This window comes from Procambarus clarkii, chromosome 43, assembly GCF_040958095.1.
Source record: "Procambarus clarkii isolate CNS0578487 chromosome 43, FALCON_Pclarkii_2.0, whole genome shotgun sequence".
In the NCBI taxonomy this organism is placed as follows: Eukaryota; Metazoa; Arthropoda; class Malacostraca; order Decapoda; family Cambaridae; genus Procambarus; species Procambarus clarkii.
This window is the reverse complement of record NC_091192.1, coordinates 35,681,623-35,708,347: the sequence shown is the minus strand read 5'-3', so window position 1 is coordinate 35,708,347 and position 26,725 is coordinate 35,681,623. Positions and strand designations below refer to the sequence as shown.

At 49.7% G+C, this 26,725-nt stretch overlaps 2 protein-coding genes across 3 annotated transcripts in view; both read left to right on the top strand.

The window, feature by feature from the left end:
* Positions 1-26,725, top strand: part of LOC123755962 (aldehyde dehydrogenase X, mitochondrial) — a 149,254-nt gene that overhangs the window by 5,725 nt on the left and 116,804 nt on the right. The gene's annotated exons all lie outside the window — the stretch shown is intronic.
* Positions 1-26,725, top strand: part of LOC123755963 (protein singed wings 2) — a 76,790-nt gene that overhangs the window by 9,121 nt on the left and 40,944 nt on the right. For both annotated transcript variants that reach the window (XM_069300243.1, XM_069300244.1), the window contains exons 3-4: positions 13,109-13,210; positions 22,275-22,441. In XM_069300243.1, coding sequence (XP_069156344.1) covers positions 13,109-13,210; positions 22,275-22,441 — 269 coding nt within the window. The remainder of the gene's footprint in view (positions 1-13,108; positions 13,211-22,274; positions 22,442-26,725) is intronic.

The following is a 26,725-nucleotide window of genomic DNA, read 5'->3' as shown; positions in this document are numbered from 1 at the left end:
ACACCATGTTTGCACAAGCTTCCGTTTCTTGTCTCTACGTGTCGTTGTTTTACACACCAAGCAATCATGTTGGGCTATTGCACGCTTCACACCAGGTGGCAAATACTTAAGTTTGTGTGCTAGGAAGCCTTCAGTGTGAGCGAGGCGTGGAGTACCAGCATGCTGCAACAGTGGGTTTATGATGGGCCGCTGAATACCTGGGACATCTTTTGCAAACTTTCCTAATAACTGTATTGCAGCATCAAATACAAAGTCACGGAAAGTGGGCTTACGTCCAGTTCTCACAAGGTACATGTTGAAACAGTTCAGCATGCTCATGTCCACAAGATGGAAGAACACTTTTTTCGTCCACCTACATGTCTTCCGCACACACTCTGCAGTGCCAATCATCATGTCTGATTTATCAATCAACCGCATGTTGATATTATAGTCTAAAACACAGTCTGGCTTATATAGTGGTGCGTTTGTTTTATGGCTCACTTTCCCACTGTTCACCATTGTTCCATCATGAATTGTTGTCAACAAGTTCACCTCTCTTTTGTCTTTCCACCGAACTGACAGAATGTTATCACTTTTCCTTCTCTGACACTCACCAACTGCAATGTCGTTGTCAAACACAGGCATTTCCCTTCGTTGTGGCTTTACTGTACCAACCAATCCGGTTCTATTTTCTAGCAAGAACCGAGCTAGCAAGGGACTTGTATAGTAATTATCTGTGTATAAAATGTGTCCCTTGTTCATCCACGGAGCCATGATGGTCTTCACTACACTCCCCGAGAATCCATGTTCGTCGTTACCGGGAATGTCTACATCACTAGCCGAGTACAGAATCATGTGTAACACGTATCCTGTCTCACAATCACAAAGAACAAAAAATTTCAGGCCAAATCGGTTTCATTTTGAGGGAATGTACTGTTTGAATGGAACATGTCCCTTGAAAAGTATGAGAGATTCATCAACCACCAGCTTCTGTGCTGGTACGTAAAAATCTCTGAATTTTCCAATAACATCGTTCATGTAGTGCCTCACTCGCCACAGTCTATCATCAGGTGTTCGGTCCTGAACACTTCCAAAATGTAGACACCTGAGGAGTATCTGAAACCTGTCTCGTGACATATATTTCCCGAATAAAGGTGTTGGTATTGTCTTGTCCTTGCTCCAATAGTCATTTATTGCATGTTTGTGACAGTGCTTCATCAACAGAGTGCCAAAAACACATACATTTCCGCCACTGTGGTATTTTTCCAACGCTGCAGTCGTGAAAATTCTGTGATTTCCCTCTCAATCAGGTAAGCAGCATGCAGGTTCGTTTGGTGTACAATGTATTCCATGAGTGGTTCATCATAGAATGCTGTAAAATATTCCATCTCAGCCATGTCCTCACCTTGATTAGGGAAAAGGTTTGTAATCCCTACATCTTTATCGTCAAAGTGAGGAATATTAGGAATAAAATCGTCACCATCACTCCACTCAAGTACACCAGGCGTCCTGCGAGATGCAGAGGAAAGACGGCGAGGAAGCGATGCATACCGGCCACCAGGAGCTGAATACCGTCTGCGAGAAGCACGGCGGCTACGTGCACGTGAGGTGGGTGCACGTGAGGTGGATGCACTTGAGGTGGATGCACTTGAGGTGGATGCACGTGAGGTGGATGCACGTGAGGTGGATGCACGTGAGGTGGATGCACGTGAACACGAGGGTCTTGGTCCCTCATGTGGTGCCATGCGGTGGCGCTTGGCCGGGCGAGATGCTGCTGACGCGACAATTTCTCGCCCAGTTACACCACTGGTACCAGCCACAGGCTCAATAAAACTTTGATCTGAGTCACTAAACCCAGAAAAGGAGTCACCTCCCTCTGACTCGTCACCCTCAAACAGAAAATATCCACAGGAACTGTGAGGTCGTGGTAGAATTGGGGTAGAAAATGGGCGAGGAGGCATGGGAGAGCGTATAGGCCTCGCCATGGCATGGCGGTCATTCTCACTTTCACTGCTGCTGCTGCTATCACCCGACAACTGTGTATAATCCTCATCGTTGTCTGAATCGTCAAACACACTTTCTTCACCTTCAGAGAATAATTCGTGGGCTATTTGCTCTGGGGTGAGGGACTGAGTGGTGCGTGCCCGTGAGGCGTTTTACCGTGCGCTCGCCATGGTGACTCTCGCTAAACTGAGGCCTCCCATGCCTTCGGATCGTGAGCGGGAATTTTTTTCAAAATGGCCGCTGTTTACTAGAGCCCCTGGGCAGCGTATGGGACCCCCAGCTACACCGCGGGCCATTCAAATCGTGCGCGGTACCCATACACTTCATATGAAGTAAAACGCAGTTGACTGGTAAAACGATTTACACTTCATATGAAGTGATGCGCACTTTAAGGGTTAAACTGTGCATGGCGTATATATACGCCATGAGCAACATGTCCCACAGTGCGCATTGCATATATACATGCCATAGGGTGCCAGGCACGATTCAAATGGCCCGCGGCTACACGGGGTTCACATCAGCTTCCTCAGGGCTCTTGTAAACAGATGCCATGTTTAAAAAAAATTGTGGGCAATATTCTCCAGTGTAAGAGCCACAGTACTGTCAGAGCAACCAAGGCTGGCGCACGCAGCATGAGCTATCAGCATTGCTGTTCAGCTTGTGACCACAGCATTGCCTAAAAATGTCAAAATAAATATGTAACTGCTATTATTTAGTGATGACAAAATTACACATGACCCCTGTGATAAAAATGACCAAGATTGTGATAATAGCAGGATTGTTGTGATAATTAGCGCTGTGTGGGAGTAGTAATGATGTGGGAGGGAGGGAGATAGCGTCGTTTACTGACTGTGGTCACCTGTTATTGTCTGCATTCGCCATACCAGCTCAGTGGTTCTCTATGGTGAACACAAATGTAGATACTAATATATAATGTGTGTATTAGTGTAATAACAGCAAAAGGATTATGTTGGGAGGAGCCATTTGGGTGACGAGGTGGCGTCGTCTGCATGACTTGTCTGTCTGTGTAGAGGGTGGCCACTATGCGCTTTGGGCACCCAACACGCTTAGGTGTACAGTTACGGTGCATACAACATGTAGATACTTATATATAATGTGTGTATATAGTGTAATAACACCCCAAACAGTATTGTTGGGGGAGAAATTTTAGTGCACCTGACCTTGAAGGAGTGAGGGAAGCAGCCGCCAGCTGACTCTGTGCGTAGCGATGTCTCTTACTGCCTGAACTAACTATATCAGCTTAGTTGTACAGTTGTGTTGAACAAAACATGTAGATACATATACGTATATAATGTATGTATATAGTGCAATAGCACTACAAACAGTATTGTTGGGGGAGAAATTTTAGTGCGCTTGACCTTGAATGAGTGAGGGAGGCAGCCGCCAGCTGATTCTGTGCGTAGCGATGTCTCTTACTGCCTGAACTAACTATATAAGCTTAGTTGTACAGTTGTGGTGAACAAAACATGTAGATATTTATATATAATGTGTGTATATAGTGTAATAACTGAAAGCTATTTGTTTATTGCTTTATGAACGTAATAATTGAATCACTAATGTGAACACCATACTTTTGAGTATAGTGATGATTCACACATTTTATTATATAAACCTATCACAATACACACTATTGAATAATATTACTGCAAAAAACTAAGAAAAAATAAATCAGAGACATTGAAATAATTAGGTGATAATATCTTTGTGGCAACTCCCACCTGTCAACTCGGGTAGTGCTGACCAGCTCTGACGATCGCTCTGTCAACGCCCACATTTTGCCAGACTTCCTCGACCTATTGCGCTCAAAATATGTCACCTACGATTTTTTAATTATTTTTCCCGTGCTCGGGGAACACAAATTAACATTTTTAGAAGCTGAAATAATTTTTTAGATTTTTTTTCTTGCGCACAGGGGTGTAAATCTCCTCAGGACCCATTAGCAGCTTAAGGGTTAAAGGACAAAAGCATTTTTAATATATTTTTGAATTATAATTTCTTGGTATACACACAGAAAATCACAATACAGTAACATGATATATATCAATGAGAAAATCCACTGGGGCTCTGATATAACACAAACCTGCAATCGAGGCATTGCCAGCCTCACACAATGCCACAGTACCACCACTGACTTGATAAGTCATACAACCAGTTTTCTACTTTCCAAGTCCCATATGACCCTCAATCACTTGGGTGCAGGCAAAAAGTGTTCAACACCATAACCCCCCCTTCTTCAGAATTGACTTTTACAAGTCAGTGGTAGTATAGTGGTAGAGTATGCGGCTGGCATTGCCTTGGACATGGATTCGAGTCACCTCAGAGCCCCAGTGGATTTTCTCATATCTGGGTATGTTATGTAAGAAAAATGATCCAGGAATGTTTGATATACACCTTTGTAAGTTCAGTCTACAAAGTGAATCGCTGATTATTGCTTTTTAGATAAATATAAGGTCGCTTCTTTTCTGGGGGGAGTCCCTACGGCTCCCTGGAGCTTACTAGGCTGATATGCTAATGTCAGATTTTGGGATCAGTCATGTGTATGGAGTTCTTTGGGCCTACTGGGGACCACAAGTCAGAACCTGGCCCCCTCTAGAGAGGCAAGGGGAGCAATGCTATAGAAACCCCTGTGTAATTGGAAGCATTCTATGTCTGCCATTGACCAGGTTAGGCACCCAGAAAGGTAAGCGTCCCAAAACAAACCCCTATTCTGGTGAAAATTGCAACCAAAAGCCGAACGAGTGGATAGAACTCCCCAAACAAAAATGAGCAAACTAGTATGACGTCACCTGTCATTGTGCCGCTGTCTGCGCAGCTCCCCAGGGAGAGCCCCAGACCCACTGTGCCGACGATCCACATCTCAGTTCTTGAGGCTGATGCTATCGGCTTGGTTGTGTGCTCTAACTTCAGTCTGTTTGCGGTGCTGTGCCTTGTGTGTGGCAGTTTGTACTCCAGGGGTGCGAGAGCCAAGAGTTAATGTTCAGTACTCGGGCTGCATGCACCTAGGGTTCCCTTCCCTAGGTGCCTTGTGAGTACTGCCCTTGGAGCTTGGGATTACCTTCCACAAGTTCCTCGGGGTCTGCCTCTGTGGGTCCGTTTAACTGCTCGGTTTTTCGGCCGCCCTTTGGGTACTTGGGTGTTTTGTCTCCCTCGTTTACCTTAGGGGTAAGAGGCAGTTTTTGCACTGGTAAGGGATGCAGGGTGCTGCGCAGCGTGTTGTCACCTATCACAGCGGCCGGCTCTGTTCCTTGGGGTACGTTGTCTTCTTGCGGGGTTTTGTTTTTCTTTTTCTTTGTGCCTTGGTGGGGGTTCTGCCTTACTTGCCACTGGTGTTTGGCCTCATCCAGATACTTGGTGGTGCCCCCTGCTTGGTCCCCGTGAAGGTACACGTCCCTGAGGTTCAGCTGTAGACAGAAGTTTTGGGTGCCGGTTTGCAGTACCCTGCCTGGGTTTACCTGAGCACGAGTCCTCTTCAAGTAAACGCCCAGGACCCTGGGAATCCCCTAGGGGATGCGTGGGTCCGATGGATGTGACCCCGGAGTCTCCCCCTCACTTCATGTGAGTTTGAGGGTTGTTCGGTCCCCTTGTCTCAGGGCGACCTTCACTCCTCACTGTTTTGCCTCCATCATGCAGCCTGTTGGGTCGGTGACACTTTTGACCCGGAGTCCTGTGAGTTTTGTTGCTTGCTAGTGACTCAATTTACCCAATCTGTGGATGATCATCTTTGGATACAGGCTGCACAGGCGATGCATTCTAGGTTTCATTTGTTGCAACGCGCTCGGTAGGTTACTCACCCGGATGCCCTGTTGCTGCCCCGTTTTGCTTATAGGGACCCGGACTTGGGGGCGGGGGTCGCTTCGACCCTGATTCAGTCCATACCTCCTCGTCCTTCCCCTCCTGTTGTTCGTTCTGGTTCCCCTCCCCTGCTTCCAGCCCCGAAACATCTGAGGGTTTCGGAGTAGGGGCAGGGGTTAGTTGGTCTTGAGACTCGGGCAGCCTCGGGGGATTCCCCCTTCCGGTGTGGCGACGGAGGCATTCGATTCTAGTCCCCCGGCCAAAGCCTCTGGGTCTGACCAGTGGGCCCTCTTCTGTCTGGCTTCTATGGCTGCGCCGGCCTTGTCTGGTGGGGTCGGAGCTTGGGGGGAAGGACTCGGCCCCGGGTCCTGCTGAGGAGGACCTTGGGGCTGAGGAGGGGCTGACTTGGGGGCCTTGGGTCCCGCTGGACCCTGCCTATGTTTTTCTGCCCTCTGAGCAGGGCTTACTGTTACAAGGAGTGGGGTTTTCTTTTCCCCCTCTGAGTACGAGTTGGACTTGGTGTCTGCCCCCCCTCCCTGGGTTCTTCGGTTCCGTCTCTGGAGTTTTTCAGCTTATTGCATCCAACCGGCTGCAGTGTGGGTGGTCCTTGTGGCAAACCTCCTGCATGACCCGGATTATGCCTCAGCAATTGATCCCTCGGCTTTCAGGTTTGGGACTTCGTTCCCTTTCTGGCTCCGTTACGAAGTCTGGAGTTGTCCTGGCTGGTGGACTGTCCTGTCTTTGCCTTGGAGGCTTAGCACTCCTTCTGCCGTTCCCGTATGCTTGAGTGGCGGGAGGCTTCGATGATGATTCAGGTTTTACTGGAGGAGGAGCAACCTTGAGCACCTCAATGAATGCTTCTTTGCTCCTGCCCTTTCCCGGGATGTTGGTGTCGTTCAGCTCCATGTTCAGCTTCCACCATTGCGCAGTATATTCAGGCTGCTTCAGCTTCTTGCCATCCTATGTCGGACTTGCTGGTTCTCTGGGGGTTTCGTGGTGGGCGTTCCCAGAAGGGTCATGCCTAGGCTCGGGGTTTCTCTCGTCGTGGTAGGCCACTGGTGTCAGGGTTTGGGTTCGGCTCCTCCTTCGGTCTCGCCTTCGTCTGGTCAGTGCGGTGTTCGCTCTGTGCGAAGTTCTGGGTCTCGTAAGGGGACGCCGGCCCTTTCGCAGTTCGTCCCATTGATGGGGCATTGGGGGGGGAAGCTTGTGCTGTTTGCTCATGCCGGGTCCCAAGATTCGTGGGCGTTTTGGGTCGTTTCGCGCAGCTTCCGGTGGCGTTGGGTGGCCCCCCTTGCAGGGGGTTCGGGGCTGGCGGGGCAGCCTTCTTTCCCTGCGCTTGTCAGGTCGTCTTGGTGTGGTTTCGCTTGGGCGTGGTCGAAATGACGACGTCCCTCAGATGGGTTTCCCCTCTGTTTCTGGTACCGAAACGGGACTGCGCGGACCTGCAGTTCATTCTAGACTTCTCCTGTCTGAACCCCTGGGTTCATTGCCCCTCCTTTCGGATGACCACGTTGTCCCAGGTCCGGCTCCTGTTGGAGCCGGGCACTTGGATGGTGTCCCTACTGGACCTCCAGGACGCTTATTGGCACGTCCCGATTCATCTGGGGTTCAGGGACTGGCTTGGTTTTGTTGTGGGGCTTCATTCTTACCGCTTTCGTTGTCTCCCGTTTGGATTGAACCTGGCACCTCATGTTTTCACACTCCTTATGTGGGTCGTGGTGATCCGTCTGCATCTGTTAGGTGTTCGGGTGTTGGCCTACCTCGACGACTGGCTGGTTTGGGGTCCCAAGCGATCCTGTTGTCTGCTGGCCAGGGATTTGGTTCTTTCTCAGCTCGCTGGGTTCGGGTTTTTGGTGAACTGGAGGAACTCCCATCTGGCTCCCTCCCAGGTTCAGACCTGGCTGGGTCTTGTAATTACCTAAGTGTAATTACCTAAGTGTAGTTACAGGATGAGAGCTACGCTCGTGGTGTCCCGTCTTCCCAGCACTCTTTGTCATATAACGCTTTGAAACTACTGACGGTCTTGGCCTCCACCACCTTCTCCCCCTAACTTGTTCCAACCGTCTACCACTCTGTTTGCGAAAGTGAATTTTCTTATATTTCTTTGGCATCTGTGTTTAGCTAGTTTATATCTATGACCTCTTGTTCTTAAATTTCCAGGTCTCAGGAAATCTTCCCTATCGATTTTATCAATTCCTGTTACTATTTTGTATGTAGTGATCATATCACCTCTTTTTCTTCTGTCTTCTAGTTTTGGCATATTTAATGCCTCTAACCTCTCCTCGTAGCTCTTGCCCTTCAGTTCTGGGAGCCACTTAGTAGCATGTCTTTGCACCTTTTCCAGTTTGTTGATGTGCTGCTTAAGATATGGGCACCACACAACCGCTGCATATTCTAGCTTTGGCCTAACAAAAGTCGTGAACAATTTCTTTAGTATATCGCCATCCATGTATTTAAAAGGAATTCTGAAGTTAGAAAGCGTGGCATAGGCTCCTCGCACAATATTCTTTATGTGGTCCTCAGGTGATAGTTTTCTATCTAGAACCACCCCTAGATCTCTTTCTTTATGTGAATTCTTTAAAGATTTCTCACATAATATATAGGTTGTGTGGGGTCTGTGTTCTCCTATTCCACATTCCATAACATGGCATTTATTAACATTAAATTCCATTTGCCAAGTGGTGCTCCATATACTTATTTTGTCCAGGTCTTCTTGAAGGGCATGACAATCATCTAAGTTTCTTATCCTTCCTATTATCTTAGCATCATCAGCAAACATGTTCATATAATTCTGTATACCAACTGGTAGATCATTTATGTAGACAATAAACATCACTGGTGCAAGAACTGAACCCTGTGGTACTCCACTTGTGACATTTCTCCAGTCCGATACATTGCCTCTGATCACAGCCCTCATTTTTCTATCAGTCAGAAAATTTTTCATCCCTGTTAGAAGCGTACCTGTCACTCCTCCAATATTTTCCAGTTTCCAGAACAACCTCTTATGTGGAACTCTGTTGAAAGCCTTTTTTAGGTCCAGATAGATGCAGTCAACCCAACCATCTTTTTCCTGTAATATCTCTGTGTGGGACTCTCGGACCGTTTCCTTGTCTTTTCCTCCGGAGTCTCTCCTGCAGCTGCGGTCCCGCATGCACCTGTTTCTGGGGGTGCTTCCAGGTCTGTGTTGGAGCCTAAACTTCGCGACGCTGGTCTACTCGCCGAGTCGGGTTTGGCTTCGTCGGCTGTTCTGGTTTCTTCAGGGACGTCCCATCTGCCTCTCTCGCGATCGCTGAGTTTGGACCCCAGGGGCTTTGTGTCACCGGCTTCCTCTTCGGGTTTTTCAGGGTTCAGTGCCATGGCGCCTACCCGAGCCCTCACTCGATGTGTTCACGGATGCGTTGTCTCTCGGCTGGGGCTTTGTGACCAGTGCTCGCCAGGCCGGCCTGGACAGTGGGATCCGTCCTTCCGTCAAGCCCACAGCACTGTGCGGGAGTTCGTGGCGGTGTGGTTTGCTCTTTGGAGGCTTCGAGTCGCCCGCGGGTCGACAATCCAGCTCCATTCGGACTGTTCCCCGGTGGTTCATTGTCTGAACCGGGGGAGGGGGGTTTGATGTAGTCTTTGGCTCTTTAGCGCTGGTCGCTTCGGATGACTTGTCTGCTGAGTTCTCGGGGTTTAGCTCTCCTGGCAGTTCACGTGTGGGGAGTGTCGAACGTCTTGGCCGAAGGCCTGTCTCGTTTCATTCCCCTCTCCACGGAATGGACGGTTGACACTGACTCCTTCCGTTCGCTTTGCCAGAAGTTCGGACGCTCCTAGGTGGACCTCTTCACATCGGCGTGGTCGCGGTGCCTTCCCCTGTATGTCGCGCCCTTTCCCAACTGTGAGGCCATTGGGGTCGATGCGTTTCAGCAGGACTGGTCAAGGTGGGGGTTCCTGTACCACTTTCCCCCGGTTTTCAGCAGGACTGGTCAAGGTGGGGGTTCCTGTACCACTTTCCCCCGGTTTTCAGCAGGACTGGTCAAGGTGGGGGTTCCTGTACCACTTTCCCCCGGTTTAGCTATTGCTCCAGGTCCTGACTCGCTTGGAGACTTACCAGGGAAGAGTTGTTCTCTTGGCTCCTTGGTGGCCGGCCCAGCCAAGGTTTCAGGCGCTGCTTGCAGTCTTCGCATATGGTATTTTTGACTCGAGTTTATCATCATCTCTATGGTGATCAGGTGGCTTCCTTATTAGTGTCCCACCTGTGGGCTTCGTCTTGGCGGCAGTATGAAGTTTCCTGGCGGTCCTTCCGGTTCTTCTTATGTCTTCTTATGAAGTCGTTGTACTTCACTTTCTGTTAGGGTGGTTTTGTCCTTTCTCTCTTGGTTGTTCCAGGACCGTCTACTTATGCCTAACACTGTCGCCTTGTATCGTGCGGCAATGACAGAGCCGCTTCAGCTTGCTTTCGGTATTGATGTTACATCTGCGCCATTTCGCAAGCTGTCTCAGTCGCCTGTCTCGGACGTTGTTTCACCTCCGGCCTGCTCATACGCCTCCTGAGCTGTCCTGGTCTTGAGACAGAGTGCTCTCTTTTTCTTTCTTCTCCTCATTTTGTTGTGGTCCTTTTGGTTCCGGATTGTTTTTCGAAGGCTCTTTTCCTGTTGGCATTGGCCTTTGGGGGTCAGGTTGGTGAGCTTCATGCTCTCCTCCGGCGCAGAGGTTTCTGCTCCTTTGGTCGAGAAGATCGGATTGTTCGTCTGCAACCTTCTCCTTCTTTTCTGGCGAAGAATGAGACTGCTGCTTTCTGGAAGGGTCCCCTCGGTTGTTGCTTGGTTGGTTAGGCCAGGGGTACATCATGTTTTGTGTACGGTTGCGGCTCTCCGCCTTTATTTGAACGCCACGGCTTCTGTGTCTGTGGGTGCGCTTTGGGTTGATCCAGTTTCCCTTCTTCCATGTTCGTGGGTGTGGTTCTCCCAGGTCGTCCGCAGGGTTATTAAGGCCAGCCAGCCTGTGGTCAATCCCCATGCCCATGACGTCCGCAAGTTTGCGGCTCTTGCCGCCATCTTTGGCAATATGTCCTGGGCTGACATTCAGGCGCGAAGATTTTGGCGGTCGAACAGGGTCCTGGTTGCTTGTTACCTTGTTAACGTTCCTGGGCCCAGTCGAGCCTGTGTCGCTTTGGGTCGGCGGATGCAGCCAGTTGTCTCGACTTTGGGTTGAGGAGTGAGCAGCAACTACCTCCCGGGTAAGTCCCTATTCTTTCCTCTGTGGGTAGTTAGTTCCGGGGAGCCGTTGGGGCATACTCCAGAAAACCAGCGTTGAATGTAATGAAATGTCATTTTCTGGGTGAGACGCGGAGGCTTCCCGGCATCCCTCCCTCCCTCCGGTCGGCGTTTTTTTGTGTGTTTTGACATCCAACCTCAGAACTGGGGTGTGGATCGCCGGCGCGGTAGGTCTGGGGCTCCCCCTTCCCCCTCCTGGGGAGGGGTGAGCTGCGCAGACATCGGCGCGACAACGGGTGACGTCATACTAGTTAGCTCATTTTTGTTTGGGGAGTTCTATCCACCGACCTCGTTCGGCTTTTGGCTGCAATTTTCACCAGAATAGGGGTTTGTTTTGGGACGCTTACCTTTCTTGGCTCCGGTCGATGGCAGACATAGAATGCTTCCAATCACATGAGGGTTTCTACCATTGCTCCGCTTGCCTCTCTAGAGGGGGCCAGGTTCTGGCTCGTGGTCCCCAGTAGGCCCAAAGAACTCCATACACATGACTGATGCCAAAATCTGACATTAGCATATCAGCCTGGTAAACTCCAGGGAGCCTCCGGGTTTTACCCAGAAAATGGCGTTTCATTACATTCATTACGTTTCGTTCTGGTTTTTTGTACATAACAGCCGACCTGGTTACTGTAGCTGTTTTTTGTAAGTTTTAGATTATCCTTTGAAAATTCCATTATATATCTTGTTCACATATTGGGGTCTGAGTAAACTAAAGTAATAAGAAAACTTGTAGATATGGTCACTAACACTATCGCGCCGCGGCCTCCACCCGTCGTCACTCATTTTTCTCCCGATTCTGAGCGAGTGACTATGGCTTGCGTCATATATTAAAATATTTGTAAAAATTCAATGTTTATCTGATCAACTTCTGGGTTGTTTCAAAATGAGCGCCTTTAGATTGCGCAGAATTTGATATCAAAATGAAAGACATAATATTAAAATTGATGTCAGTACCCTGGAAAGATATTATTAATTTTGTGGTGATGTGTCAAAAAGTGTCGAAAAGATAAAATATTTGTTAAAATTCCATTTATTGTTCTATTATTATGGGACTAGTTTTAAAATACGGCCCTTTATATTGTGAACAATTTGATATCAAAACAAAAGACGTAACACGAAAATTGATGTCAGAAAGATAGTAAATGTCAGAAAGAAAATAAATACTTTTGTGGTCCAAATTTTTAAATATTTGCTAAAATGCCATTTATTGTTATATTACTATGGGACTAGTTTTAAAATACGTTCCTTTATTTTGCGAACAATTTGATACCAAAATGAAATACGTAACACGAAAATTGATGTTATCAAACTGAACGAGTATATACATTAGTCTGCAGGTGTGCCAATTGGTGCTCGTTCATGGGTAACTTGGCCGACTTTAGACTTTGCTGTGGGGAGTCACATCAGGCTTTTAGACCTAATATGCATGTACCCCTGTAGAGAATTCTATTGCGAACACAATGATACCAAAACGAACGACGTAGCACGAGAAATACAGTGAGAAAACTGAAACTAGTATACACATTTTACTGATTTTGCGCGCTCACAGGTAACTTTGCCAACTTTAGACTTTGCTGTGGGGAGTCACGGCGGGCTTTTGGACCTTATATGCATATACCCCTATAGGGAATTCTAAAATCAAATCGTATCAAATCAAATATTTATTCAGGTAAAGTACGTACATACAAGGTGAGATACAAAACATCAATGGATTTATAGATAGAGCTAGTACATACAGTGCCTCATGTCACTATTACACAAAGCGTTTCTATTGCGAACACAATGATACCAAAACGAACGACGTAGCACGAGAATTAAGGTGAGAAAACTGAAACGAGTATACACTTTTTGGTGTCGCAGCGTGCTCTCCCAAAACGTCGAGACCATGATATCACAGTCTGTGGCGCAGCTGCACAGAGTGCGATAGTGTTAAAATGAAGAGAAGCTTATTTAAAAAAAAAAAAAAGATTTAAAATGTTGCACCAAGAGCCACCATAATTTGTAACTTTTCCAAAATAACCTCTCTGATGCATTACAACTTTCTTTCCTTGTTATTGCAGGCATTTACCAAATATATAAGTACATATGAAAAGCCGATATCTGTCACCAAGAGTGTGAGCTGCCATACCTTATCTCACCAGGAAAAGGAGAGTCGCACTGAGGTAACTTTATGCATCTTATATTTTGTTATTCACCTATACTTTAACCTTCACACTATTTTTCTCTTTCCATTTTTGAGTAACCTACTGGGGCAATGGTTTCTACAAAAATAGAACAGTGGTACCTTCGTTTACGATCGTAATTCATTCCTAGAGACGCGTCATCAACCAAAACTTCGTCAACCAAAACGAATTTTCCCATAAGAAATAATGTAAATTGAATTAATCCACACCCCCCAAAAATATTAACTTAAAAATACATTTTATACCGAATAACACTCATTTTGTACTAACTACAGTACAGTATGTATATCTTACCTTGTATTAGGACTCTTGTTGGTGTATGGAAGACGGTTAGGAGGGGAAAAGGAGGAGAGGTGTTAGTGTTTGGAAGGGAGTCCCTTTCCATTATAACATCAGGTAGTGATGACTTTTCTGGGGTACTCTCTCTCCTACATTTTGCCTGCATACCACAAGGACTTGCTTGTGGCACACTGCTTGTTTTTCTCACTAAAAACCTGTCTAGCGACATTTTTCTTTCCCTACGTTGTAACACTTCTCATGTCTCACTATGAATGATCTCGTTTTTCCTCTATCATCATCCTCACAATTATTTTCTTAGGTTGAACTTTACCACTAACCTTCTTGGGACCCATGGCATGATATATAATAAGAACTTTTATGTTAAAAAAGTAAAAATGCAGGCAAACAGTGAACTTCTTCACAAAGAATTCAACAGCGGTCGCGATTGTCACTATGCGGGGATAGACTTGTAAACAAATTGAGAGTGCCTCGCCCTGCGCCCCCCCGCACCATGTGCTCATTCGACCCATACAAGTACGAACAGATGTCGTCTTCCAAGTAAACAGTCGTACACCAATTCAAATTTTATGATGAATTTGACGTCGTATACCATCACCAAAAAATTCGTACCCTAGGGCAGTTGTCAACCGAGGTTCCATTGTACTTATTGTAATTATTTATGCTGTTTGCTTAAATTATAGATGTTTTCTCTCGGTGGCTCTCTTAAGCTGTCTTGCTGATACCTGCTTAATACCTGCTTGATGGAGTTCTGGGAGTTCTTCTACTCCCCAAGCCTGGCCCGAGGCCAGGTTTGACTTGTGAGAGCTTGGTCCAACAGGCTGTTGGTTGTAGCGGCCCGCAGGTCCACATATCCACCAAAGCCCGGTTGGTCCGGCACTTCTTGAAGAAAACTATCTAGTTTTCTCTTAAAGATGTCCACAGTTGTTCCAGCAATATTTCTTATGACTGCAGCTGTGTGGCATGCCCTAAAGAAGATTCAGATTCCTCCAGGCTTCATTCTCTGGCTTTATTTGAACTGTTTCCTGGTGTTTCATTCCTTGAACCAAGTACAGTACTGTAGTTGCTTTAGGTCCATTGCTCTTTGCGGCTGGATGTTGTGGGTAGCTCGTCTACTGGATTTTCGGGGTTTGGTTTTCAACACTGTTCACATCCAGAGAGTGTCAAACGTTCTTGCAGATGGGCTCTCTTGCTTCCTGCCCACCTTCACAAGTGGCTTTGCAAGATGTTTCAGGCTCCTCAATGTGTATCCCTTTGCATCACCTCAGAATTGGCGCCTTCCTCTGTCTGGCTTCATTTCTTGATCGCAAGGCTCTCGCTGAACAGGTCATGGTGTTGGTTTCTTTACCTCTTTTTCCTGTTTCAGCTATTGCTCCGGGTCTTGGCCAGGTTGGAGTCCTACCAGGGAAAGGTAGTCCTTCTGGCTCCCTAGTGGCCACGTCAGCTTTGGTTTTAGGCACTGCTTGCACAGTGTATGAACCCGAGTGTACTTCTGTGGCTGCGCCACTTTCGGAAAAGCAGTCCTGTAATGTACCTTGCTGTTTCAAACTTCTCCAACTCTTCGTGTCTGGTCTTTCGGCACATCTGTATCATCATCTCTGTGGTGAAGCAGGTGGCTAGTTTAATGATGTCCCACCTGTCTTTGTCTTCCCAGCAGCAGGATGAAGTGGCCTGGTGCTCTTTTTGCCACATCCTATCCCTTCAGCGTCATTCTTCTGTCTCTGTTAGTACCTGTACTGTGCTTTCATTTCTGTCTTTCTTCTGAACTGGCATCTTATGCCTAATACTGTTGTCTCTTATCTTCTTTAGCACTGGTGGAGTTGCTGCTACATGCATTCAGCATCAATACTACCTCAGCACCATTTTGGAAGCCGTGTCACACATAGTTTCACCTTCTCTGTTTGGTTCTTTGGCTGGGGGGCATATAGTTCCCTGCTCATGCACCACCTAAGCCCTCCTCGTCTCTTGACCATGTTCTCGCCTTTCTTCCTCTCAATTTATGCAGTTTTTCTAAAGTTGCTCACCTCTGGTTGTAAAGTTGGGGCACTGCATGAACTTCTCTTGAAGTAGGGTTTTTGTTCTTTTGGTCCTGGTGGGCATTATGTTTATTTGCAGCCATCTTCTTTTCTGTGGGGAACCCCTACGGCTCCCTGGAGCTTATCGGGCTAATGTATGTTATATTAGACCGGGACATTAGCTAAGGAGCTCAGACCGACCAGGGACCAGCGCCAGAACTTGGCCCCTTCAGAGAGGTTTCAGGGAGCAATGGCACTGGAAAACCCTCTTGTGGTTGGGGTTTTCTTTATCTGTCATCGACCGGGGTCAGGCACCCAGAAAGGTAGGCATGACAAAACAAACCTCACATGGTAAAAAACTAAAACAAAAAACCGAACAGAGAGGTAGAAACTCCCTGCAACCCAAGGAAACAAGCAAACATCACACTTTACTGCCGCGCTGATTGTCCGCGCAACCCTCCCCGTCCCGAGAGGGGAAGGGGGGGGGAGCCCCGGACCTACTGCGTCGGCTACCAAGCTTCAGTTCGTAAGCTAATGTCAACCGGGAGAGACGCTGCACTGGCCTCAGTTTCCTAGGCGGTGTTTGCCTTGTGTGGCGTTCACTGCCGTGTGTTGTGGTGTGCGGTGGCCAGGAGTACCTCATCAGTGCCGGGGCTGCATGCGCTTAGTGGCTGACTTCCCTAAGCGCCCTGTGAGTACTGCCCTTGCGTAACAGGGTTATCTTCCCTGGGGCGTTCGGGAACCATTCCTGAAGAGGTTCTTGCTGCTCGGCATTTGCCTCGTCCTTGGGGCCAGCTGGGGCTTGGGGCCCTTGTTTGGCCCTGGGTAGGGATTGGTATTGTGCTGGTTAGGGCGTCAAGGTGTTGCACAGCCTGCCACCTAAGCGGCGATCGGTTCCTGTTGCCTCTGGAGACGGTGTACTTTTGCGGGGTTTTTCCTTTGTTTTTATTTTCAATTGCCTGGTGGGGGTCTGCTCTGTGTGGCTATGGTTCCACTGGTAGTGTTTGGCGGCCCTCTGTTAGGCCCCCGTGATTGTACACGTCTCAGGGGTTTTCAGTGCTATCCCCAACCGGTTTAGCAACACCTTGCCCGGCCGGGCTTCCTGTAGCAGTCAGCCTACGGGCCCCTGGAAACCCGTCTGGGCTCGGGGGGGGGGGGGGGGGGGGGGCATTGAATGTGTCTTCCGGGTTCCAACCCGTTTTGTACGGGATCGTTGGTTGCTGTGCCCTTGTCTCCGGGTGACAGTCGCCACTTTTACCTCCATCATGCTGCCTGTTGGGTCACTGACACCTTGACCCGGAGTCTTGCGAGAGATATTCTCTGCTTGTTCTTCAGTACTCTCCTGATGTTATTACTGTTCAGAGTACAGGCGGCATCTGTGTTGCAAACTAGGTTAGGTTGCTGCAACATGCTAGGTTGGTTTCCCACTCGGATGCCCCGAGGCCGCCCCGTTTTGGTTAGGTGCTGTTCGCCCCTTTCCTCCCTGTTCCCGGCTCCGGACTGTCTGTGGGTTTTGGGGTTGGGGCGGGGTTTAGTTGGGGCAGAGACTCGGGCGGTTTTCGGGGGCTGCCCTGTTGTGGTTGGGGGATGGAGGTTTTCGAGCCGGTTCCTCCTGCCAAGGCTTCTGGGTCTTACCAGTGGCCCTTTCTTGCTGCCTTTCCCATGGACTCTTGCTTTTCTTTAAGGGCGGAGGGCTTGGAGGACGGCTCTGCCCCGGGGCCTCTGTTGTTGGTTCCCGGGGCTGTGGGGGATGCCTGCTAGCAGTTCTGGGGCGGTTTGCCCCTGCCTGGGTTTTCTGCTTTTGGGCGGCGTTTTTCGCCCATCCAGTCTGCTTGCTTCCCACTTTTGCTGGCGTGTTTTTGTATCTTTAGTGTCAGTCACAGCCCCTGTTCTGGCGGCCATTTTCGTCTGCCTGTTTCCCGGCGTGGCCACCAGGGTGGCGTTGCGGTTTGTTTACATGCGACTGGGTGTGTGAGCGAGCTTCTTGGGTAAGTTTTCACCTTTTTTTCAGGGGATTTTATTCTCCTGTTGTCGTTTCTTTGCTTTTCTGGTGTTTTCTGCCCGTTGCCTGTTCCTCTGGGAACGTTTGAGTGTTGATTTTACACCGGGTTTTCCATTTTGTCTGGTTTGGGTCTGGGCCCTTGGGTTTGGGCTCGGTGTCCCCTGGCTGTTATGCTTGCTCCCACACCGTGTCCCTCGGTTTTCGGTCTGTTATGACCGTTTTCCCAGGGGGTTCTGTCTGGGGGCTGTGCTTTGCCTTTCTGTGGTATTTCTCCACTGGCAAAATGTGATGGTTTGGCCTCCCCCTGGTTCGATTCCGGGTTCCTTTGGGTTTTTTGGTTTCATTCCGGACGTTTCTTCCTCTTGGGCCCCTTTGCGGGTTCTGGGGGCTTTGTTTCCTCGTGTGTGACCCAGTTTCTGCCTTCTGGTGTTCTGGGGTCTTCCTGGCTTGCAGACTGATCTTTTTGGGTCTTGGCATGTGTTGTGGTCGTGCTGGGGCTTTGAGGTTTTGTCGAGGTGGCCCCTTTTGATGCAGTTTTGTGCCTTCTTTGCCTGGCCGGCAGCTTGTAATTTTCTTTTCAAGTGTATGTTTGTGTGTACGCATGTACATGTATACACTGTGTGTGTGTGTGCACATGTGCATGTGCATATGCACGTGTGTCACATACCTTGTGTATCTGTGTTTGTGTATATACATGATATGTATATATGTGTATGTGTACTTTTTCTTTAGGAAGGGGCTCTGTTCCCTTCTCTGTTGACGGGGCGCTGGGGGAGCAGCTTGCTCTGTTGACTCTCGTATGGTCCTGCTGTTAATGGGCGCTTTTGATTGTCTTCCGGCCTTTGGTGGCGGTGGTGGACGGCTTCTCCCCCTTTGGGGGGTTCAGAGCTGGCGGGGTGGGCTTCTTCCCCTGCGCTTCGTCATGTCATCTTGGTGGGTGCGTTGGGCATCGTCGATCCGCCCCATCCTTCTGGGGTTCCCGTCTGCTCTTTGCAGACATGGGCCTTCGAATCTGTGGTTCTTCTGGACTTCAGTCTGCGCCTTGGTTTCTATGCCCTCCTCGGAGGACTGTTGTCTCCTGTTCGGCTTCTGTTGGGGCCAGGTGCCTGGATGGTGGCCCTGGACCTCCAGGTCAATTATTGGCACTTGGTGTTTTTTTGCATCTTTACCGGATCTTGGTGCCCTGTCTGAGTCTGCTTGAGATTCGGTGTCTGGCCTACCTCGACGACTGGCTGGTGTGGGCTCCCAGTCGGTCCTCTTGTCTGCTCGCCAGGAGTGTGGTTCTTTCCAGATCACCGGGTTTGGTTTCCTGGTGATCTGGAGGCCATTCCATCTGTTTCCGTCCCGGGTTCGGACCTGGGCCTTGATTAGGGCTATTGGGCCACTCCTTGTCTTTCCCTCCAGAAGTGTTACTGCGGCTGTGATCCCGCCTTCGGCTGTGCATGAGGGGGTCCCGGGTTGCTCAAGCGGTTATGCGGGAGTCTGAACTTCGACGTGCTGGTCTGCCCGCGGGGTCTGGTTTGGCTTTGGCGTCTGGTTGGTTCCTTTGGAGACTCCCCTTCCGCCTCTTGCAATCGTTGAGTTCGTTCCTCCGGGGATCTTGTGTTGGTGCTGCGTCACCAGCTTCCTCTTTGGGGTTTTCGGGGTTCCGTGCCTTGGCACCTCCCTGAGCCTTCGCTCGATGTGTTCATGGACGGGTCATCTCTCGGCAGGGGCTTTGTGACCAGTGCTCACCAGGTCGGCCGGGGATGGTGGAGTCTGTCCGTCCGTTGGGCTCACAGCACGGTTCGGGAGTTCGTGGCTGTCTGGTTTGCGCTTCGGAAGGTTTGGGTCACTCGGTGCTCTACCATTCAGCTCCATTCGGACTGTTCTCTGGCAGTTCTTGCCGGAACCACAGGGTTTCTCTTAGGTGTTTGACCTTTGGGGTTGGTTCCTTGGAGTGGCACGTTTGCTGGATTCTTGGGGTTTGGCTAACCGTGAGTTTCATGTCCGGGGTGTGTCCTGCGTCCTGGCGGAAAGCTGTCTCGGTTCATTCCTCTGTTCGCGGATTGGCCAGTCGTCGCCGACTTGTTTCGTTGGCTCTGCCGGACGTATGGACTCCTGGTCATGGACATTCTTTGAGTCGGCGTGGTCTAGGCGTCGCCCATTTTATGTGGTGCCCTTACTCGCATACGAGGCGTTCACGTTGGATGCTTTTCGGCAGGACTGGTCGAGGTGGGGGTACCTGTTCCTCTTCTCCCAGTTAAGCTGTTGCTTTGGGTTCTGGCTCGGTTGCAGCCCATTCCCACGAGAGCAGTCCTTATGGTTTCCTTGGTGGCCGGCTCGGCTTCTTTTCAGACGCTGCTTGATAGGTGTCCGAACCCAGGGTGTTTTCCCGCGGCTCCGCCTCTTTCGGCAGGTCGGATTGGTCCTGTACGTGACTGGTTCGGCCTTCTCCTCGGCTCTTCGCGTCTGGTATTTTGACGTGGGTATCACCATCTCTGTGGTGTTCAGGTGGCCTTGTTGACGGTGTCCCACCTGCGAGCTTCGTCTTGGCGACAGTATGACATTCCTGGTGTTTCTATGCACTTTTTCTTGCTTTTTGTACGTTGTCTTCTCTTTCGCATCGGGTTGTCTTTTCCTTTCTTGGGTTTTTCTGGACTACAGTTAATTGATGTTTTCTTACTGTTGCCTCGTTTTATGCGGCGCTGGCGGAGCCGCTCCGGCTTTCCGGCTTGCATTCGGGGTGGACGTCACATCTGCCCCGTTTCGTACGCTTTCTCGTGTTTTGTTTCACCTCCGGTCAGCTCATGCATCGCCTGCGCCGTCCTGGTCCTTGATCAGTGTGCCTTCTTCTTCTCAGTTTGTGGTAGCCCCTTCGGTTCAGGTTTCTGCTCCTTGGTACTGGCGGTAGATTTGTAGGTGTGCAGCCTTTCTCCGTCCTGGCAACGGTCGAGACGGCTGGTTTCCGGAGAGGTTCTTGGGTTATTGATGCTTCATTGGTTTGGCCGGTGGTGCATCCTGTGTTGTCCGTTTGCGCTTTTTGCCGTTACCTGCGTACTGTGTTTAGGGAAGCGCTTTGGTTGATCCAGTTCCCCTCGTCTCTGTTTCGGGGCTCGGGTCTCCCAGGTCGTCCGCAGAGTTTTTCAGTCTTCCAGCCTGCGGTCTGTGTTCTTGCTCGTGCTGTTCGGACGTTTGCAGCTTTTGCTGCTGTGTTGGTGACGTCTAGGGCTCATTTTGGGTGCAGGGAATTGAAGGTCGCACAGGTTCTTGGCCGCCCATTCTTTATGCGCGTCTGCTCCTGTGCATTCTTGTTGCTTTTGTTGCTTTGGGTCGCAGGTTGCATCCTGTTGTCTTGGCTTCGCGTTGCGGAGTTTGTGGCGGCCGCCTCCCGGGTTAGCCCTTTCTTTTCCTTCTCTTTGGGTATGAAGCTCCAGGGAGCCGTAGGGGCTCCCCACAGAAAAACAGCCTTGAATGTAATGAAACGCCTTTTTCTGGTGAACCCCGGAGGTTCCCTGGCAACCCTCCCTCTCACCGGTCAGCGGTTTTTTCGTGTTCGTTGAAGCTTAGCTTCCGAACTGAAGCTTGGCAGCCGGCACGGTAGGTCTGGGGCTCCCCCCTCCCCCTCTCGGAGTGGGGAGGGCTGCGCGGACGATCGGCGCGGCTGTAAAATGTGATGTTTGCTTGTTTCCTTGGGATTGTAGGGAGTTTCTACCTCTCTGTTTGGTTTTTTGTTTTAGTTTTTTACCATGTGGGTTTGTTTTGTCATGCCTACCTTTCTGGGTGCCTGACCCCGGTCGATGGCAGATAAGGAAAACCCCAACCACAAGAAGGTTTTCCAGTGCCATTGCTCCCTGAAACCTCTCTGAAGGGGCCAGGTTCTGGCGCTGGTCCCTGGTAGGTCTGAACTCCTTTGCTAATGTCCCGGTTTAATATAACATATATTAGCCCGATAAGCTCCAGGGAGCCTCCGGGGCTCACCCAGAAAATGGCGTTTCATTACATTCAACGCTGGTTTTTTGGCTAAGAATGAGTCAGTGGGCTTCCAGAGGAGTCCTTTTGTTGCTGATGCTTGACTAGTTTGCCCAAGGGTGCATAATGTGCTATACATGGTGGCAGTTCTTTGTCACCTTTGTGCCACTGATACTGCCTTGGTGAAAGCTTTGTGGGTTGATTCTTCTTCCTTGGCTCCCTGTTCCAAGGTTCATATATCTCAGGTCATCTGTAATCTCGTTAAATTAATAACTTACTTCAACAACTGTAAGGGGTTACAGGCTAACAATACTGCAAACCAGTCATGACATTAGGTAGCTCATTGAAACTTTTAAAATACTGAACAAGTTAGAGGATGTTGATCCGGATATTTTCTTCAGTAGGTATAAAAATCTTATCTATTTCTTAAATCTTATTTCTTCAGAAGGTATCTTTTCCAGGTATATTTTAAAACTCGCTATCCCTTTCTCCTGTCCTATCCCAAATCCTTATCCTGATTTCTTCCAAGTGGGCCTGGGACAAAAATACTGTGGCAAAAAAGCCACAGTATTTTTGTTAAAAAATACTCTTCACTGTTGCAATTTTATTTAATGTTTCCATATAGGTCTTAATCATTGATAAACAAAATTATTTTGCATTGCTAACCACATCATGCCATTTTACTTTATTGTGGATATTCGTTGAATAAAATATTGTACTGTACTGTAAATTAATGAAAACTATATGTTGTTGTATTTATGAAAAGTACATATGGCAGGTTCTGTGCAAAGGCCTTAAGTCCCTGAAGGAGGTGACATTACATTTGTCAGAGGAACAGCTGCCTCTGATAACTACCCTCACCATTGCTCATGCCAACATCAGTTCCTTCACCTTAGATGATTTAGTGGACCTCCCTTCACTACACACAGTTATGTTCAACCACAGGTCAGTAACTGTACCTTATCCATAATTTGTTTTTATTACTGTAATTAATTAATGTATTTAATTTTGGTACACTCATATTACTCAGTGTGGAGGAAAAATTACACAAGAAATAATGTTTAAGGTAATGAAAGACCCATGATGCCACCTCAATAGCTCTCAGTGCTTATGATCTATCTGTCACCATTTGCAATGGACAACACCAGGTAGATGTGAGACTTTTTGCCCACTGGAGACAAGGGCCTCTGCAAATTTCTCTTGCAGTCCTCTACACTGCAGAGAGCACATTAGAATCAAGATAAACCAAATCAATGCTGAGACAAACCACCTATAAAAGTACTAAAAAAAATTGGCGTTGAATGTAACGAAACAGCATTTTCTGGGTGGGCCCCGAAGGCTCCCTAACACCCTCCCTCCGGTCGGCGGTTTTTGTTGCCGTTTGATCAGTCTCTAAACTGGCGGTCTAGCGGCTGGCTCGATGGGGCGGCGACACGAACGAGTGGCGCATCAGGTTGGTGACGATTTGCTTGTTACCTTGTTTTCTGGTGGAAGCCCCGTCGGCTTCCCGGAGCTATCCAGGCTGATATGCTAATGTCAGACTTTGGTATCAGTCATGTGTATGGAGTTCTGTGGGCCTACTGGGGACCATGAACCAGAACCTGGCCCCCTCAGAAAGGCACAAGGAGCAATGACCTGTAGAAACACCAGTGTGGTTGGAAGCGTTCTATTTCTGCCATCGATCGGGTTAAGCACCCAGAAAGGTAGGCATCCCAAAACAAACCCCTATTCTGGTGAAAATTGCTACCAAAAGGCGAACAAGTAGATAGAACTCCCTAAACAGAAACAAGTAAATGAGTATGACGTCACACGTCGCCGCGCTGCCGTCTGCGCACCTTCCCCATCCCTGGGAGGGGGAAGGTGAAGCCCCCAGACCCACGAGCCGGCCATCCATATCCCAGTTCTGAGGCTGATGCTATAGGTAACGGTCATGTGCTCTGGCTCTAGTGGTTGTTTCAGCACTGTGCCTTGTGTGTGGTGTCTGTCTTCTAGGTGGTGCGCGAGCCGGGAGTTATTCTTCAGTACTCGGGCTGCATGCGCCTAGAGTCCCCTTTCCTAGGTGCTCAGTATGTACTGCCCTTGGGGCTTGGGGCCACCTTCCACAAGTTCCTTGAGTACTGTCTCTGCTAGGCCATTTACTGCTTGGTTTTTGGCCGCCCTTTGTGTGTTCGGATGTTCTGTCTCCCTTGTTCGCCTTGGGGTAGGGGGCAGTTTGCACTGGTAAGGGGCGCAGGATACTGTGCAGCTTGTTTTCACCAATCATAGCGGCCGGCTCTGTTCTGCCTGGGTACGCTGTCCTCTTGCCGGGTTTTCTTTTCTTTTTGTTTGCCTGCCAGGTGGGGGTCTGCCTTGGTTATTGCCCCCTGTGTACTGAGTATTCTTCTCTCTTTCAGTGGTACCCCCTGCTTGGTCCTCGTGAGTGTACACGACCCTGGGGAAGGGGGGGATTCAGTTCTTAGAAAGTTGTTTGGTAGACTTGGGCACCGGTTAGCAGTACCCTGCCTGGGCTTCCCTGAGCATGAGTTCTGTCTCAGGACCCTGGGAAACCCCTCGGGGGTGTGCGGGTTCAATGGATGTGACCCCTAAGTCCCCCCTCACTTTGTACGAGTTCGAGGATTGCTCTGTCCCCTTGTCTCAGGGTGACGCACTGTTTTTGCCCCCGTCACTCTGCCTGTTGGGTCAGTGACACTTTCGATCCAGAGTCCTGCGAGTTTTGTTGCTTGCTGGTGACTCAGTTTACCCAATCTGTTTGTGATATTATTTGGGTACAGGCAGCGCAGGCATTGCATGCTAGGTTTAGGTTGCTGCAACGCTCTAGGTTGATTGCTGCGGGGGGCTTTGCGTCGGTTGCTGCGTCGCCGGCTTTCTCTTCGGGTTTTTCGGGGTTCAGTGCCTTGGCACCTACCTGAGCCCTTGATCGATGTGTTTACGGATGAGTCATCTCTCGGCTGGGGCTTTGTGACCAGTGCTCACCAGGCTGGCCAGGGGCAGTGGGATCCGTCCTTCCGTCGAGCCCACAGCACTGTGTGGGAGTTCGCGGTGGTGTGGTTTGCTCTTCATAGGCTTCGAGTCGCCCGAGGGTCGACGATCCGGCTCTATTCGCACTGCTCCTCGGTGGTTCATTGTCTAAACCGGTGGGGTTCGATACGGTCCTTGACTCTTTGGCACTGGTCGCTTCGGGTGACTCGTCTGCCGAGTTCTCGGGGTTTGGCTCACCTGGCAGTCATGGGTTTGCTCTTCATAGGCTTCGAGTCGCCCGAGGGTCGACGATCCGGCTCTATTCGCACTGCTCCTCGGTGGTTCATTGTCTAAACCGGTGGGGTTCGATGCGGTCCTTGACTCTTTGGCACTGGTCGCTTCGGGTGACTCGTCTGCCGAGTTCTCGGGGTTTGGCTCACCTGGCAGTTCACGTGCGGGGAGTGTCCAACGTCTTGGCTGATGGCCTGTTTCATTTCGTTCCCCTCTCCAAGGAATGGACGGTCGACGCCGTCTCCTTCCGTTGGCTTTGCCAGACGTTCGGACGAGGTGGACCTTTTTGTATCAGCGTGATCGCGGCACCTTCCCCTGTATGTGGCGCCCTTTCCCGACTGCGAGGCCGTCGGGGTCGATACCATTTGGCAGAACTGGTCGAGGTGGGGGATCCTGTACCTCTTTTCCCCTGGTTAAGCTGTTGCTCCAGGTCCTGACTCGCTTGGAGACTTACTAAGGGAGAGTTGTCCTCTTGGCCCCTTGGTGGCCAGCCCAGCCATAGTTTCAGACGCTGCTTCCTTGATGTCTGAACCCGGAGGTTTTCCCGCGGCTCTGCCTCTTCTAGCAGAGCGGACCGGTAAGTCACGTGTATGGTTTGATCTTCTCCTCGAGTCTTCACGTATGGTATTTTTGACTCGAGTTTATCATCATCTCTATGGTGATCAGGTGCCTTCCTTATTAGTGTCCCACCTGCGGGCTTCATCTCGGCGGCAATATGAAGTTTCCTGGGGGTCTTTCTGGTTCTTCTTACGACTTCATCATTGTTCTTCGCTTTCTGTTAGGGTGGTGTTGTCCTTTCTCTCTTGGTTGTTCCAGGACCGTCTCCTTATGCCTAACATTGTTGCCTCATATCGTGCGGTGCTGGCAGAGCTGCTTCACCTTGCTTTCGGTATTAATGTCACATTTGCGCCATTTCGCAAGCTGTCTTGGCGTTGTTTCACCTCCGGCCTGCTCATGCGCCACCTGCACTGGACTGGTCTTTGGACAGAGTGCTCTCTTTACTTTCTTCTCCTCGTTTTGTTGTGGCCCCTTCGGTTCTGGATTGTTTTTCAAAGGCTCTTTTTCCTGTTGGCGTTGGCCTCTGGAGGCCGGGTTGGTGAGCTTCATGCTCTCTTCTGGCGCAGAGGTTTCTGCTTCTTCGGTCAGGGAGATCGGTTTGTTCATCTGCAGCATTCTCCTGCAGAAGGAGAAGGCTGCAGATGGCCTGCAGCCATCTGGAGCCTTCTTTTCTGGCGAAGAATGAGACTGCTGCTTTCCAGAGGGGTCCCCGGGTTGTTGATGCTTGGTTGGTTAGGCCGGGGGTGCATCATGTTTTGTGTCCGGTTGCGGCTCTCCACAGTTATTTGTGAGCCATGGCTTCTGTGTCTGTTGATGCGCTTTGGGTTAATCTGGTTTCCCTTCTTCCCTTCTTCCCTGTTCAAGAGTGCGGCTCTCCTAAGTCGTCCGAAGGGTTATTAAGGCTAGCCAGCCTGCGGGGTATCCTCGTGCCCATGACGTTCACAAGTTCGCGGCTCTTGCCGCCGTCTTTGACAATATGTCCTGGGCTGACATTCAGGCGCTGGGATTTTGGCGGTTGAACAGGGTCCTGGCTGCTCGTTACCTTGTAAACGTTCCTGGGCCCAGATGGGCCTGTGTCGCCGGATGCAGCCAGTTGTCCTGACTTCAGGTTGAGGAGTGAGCAGCAACCACCTCCCGGTTAAGTTCCTATTCTGTCATCTGTGGGTAGTTAGCTCCGGGGAGCTGTAGGGGCTTACCCCAGAAAACCAACGTTGAATGAAATGAAATGCCATTTTCTGGGCGAGTCCCGGAGACTCTACAGCATCCATCCCTCCCTCCGATCAGCAGTTTATTTGCGTATTTTCACATGCAGCCTCAGAACTGAGGTGTGGAATGCTGGCACTGTGGGTCTGGGGCTACCCCCTTCTCCCTCCCGGAGAGGGGGTAGCTGCGCAGACCGCAGCGCAACGACGGGTGACGTCA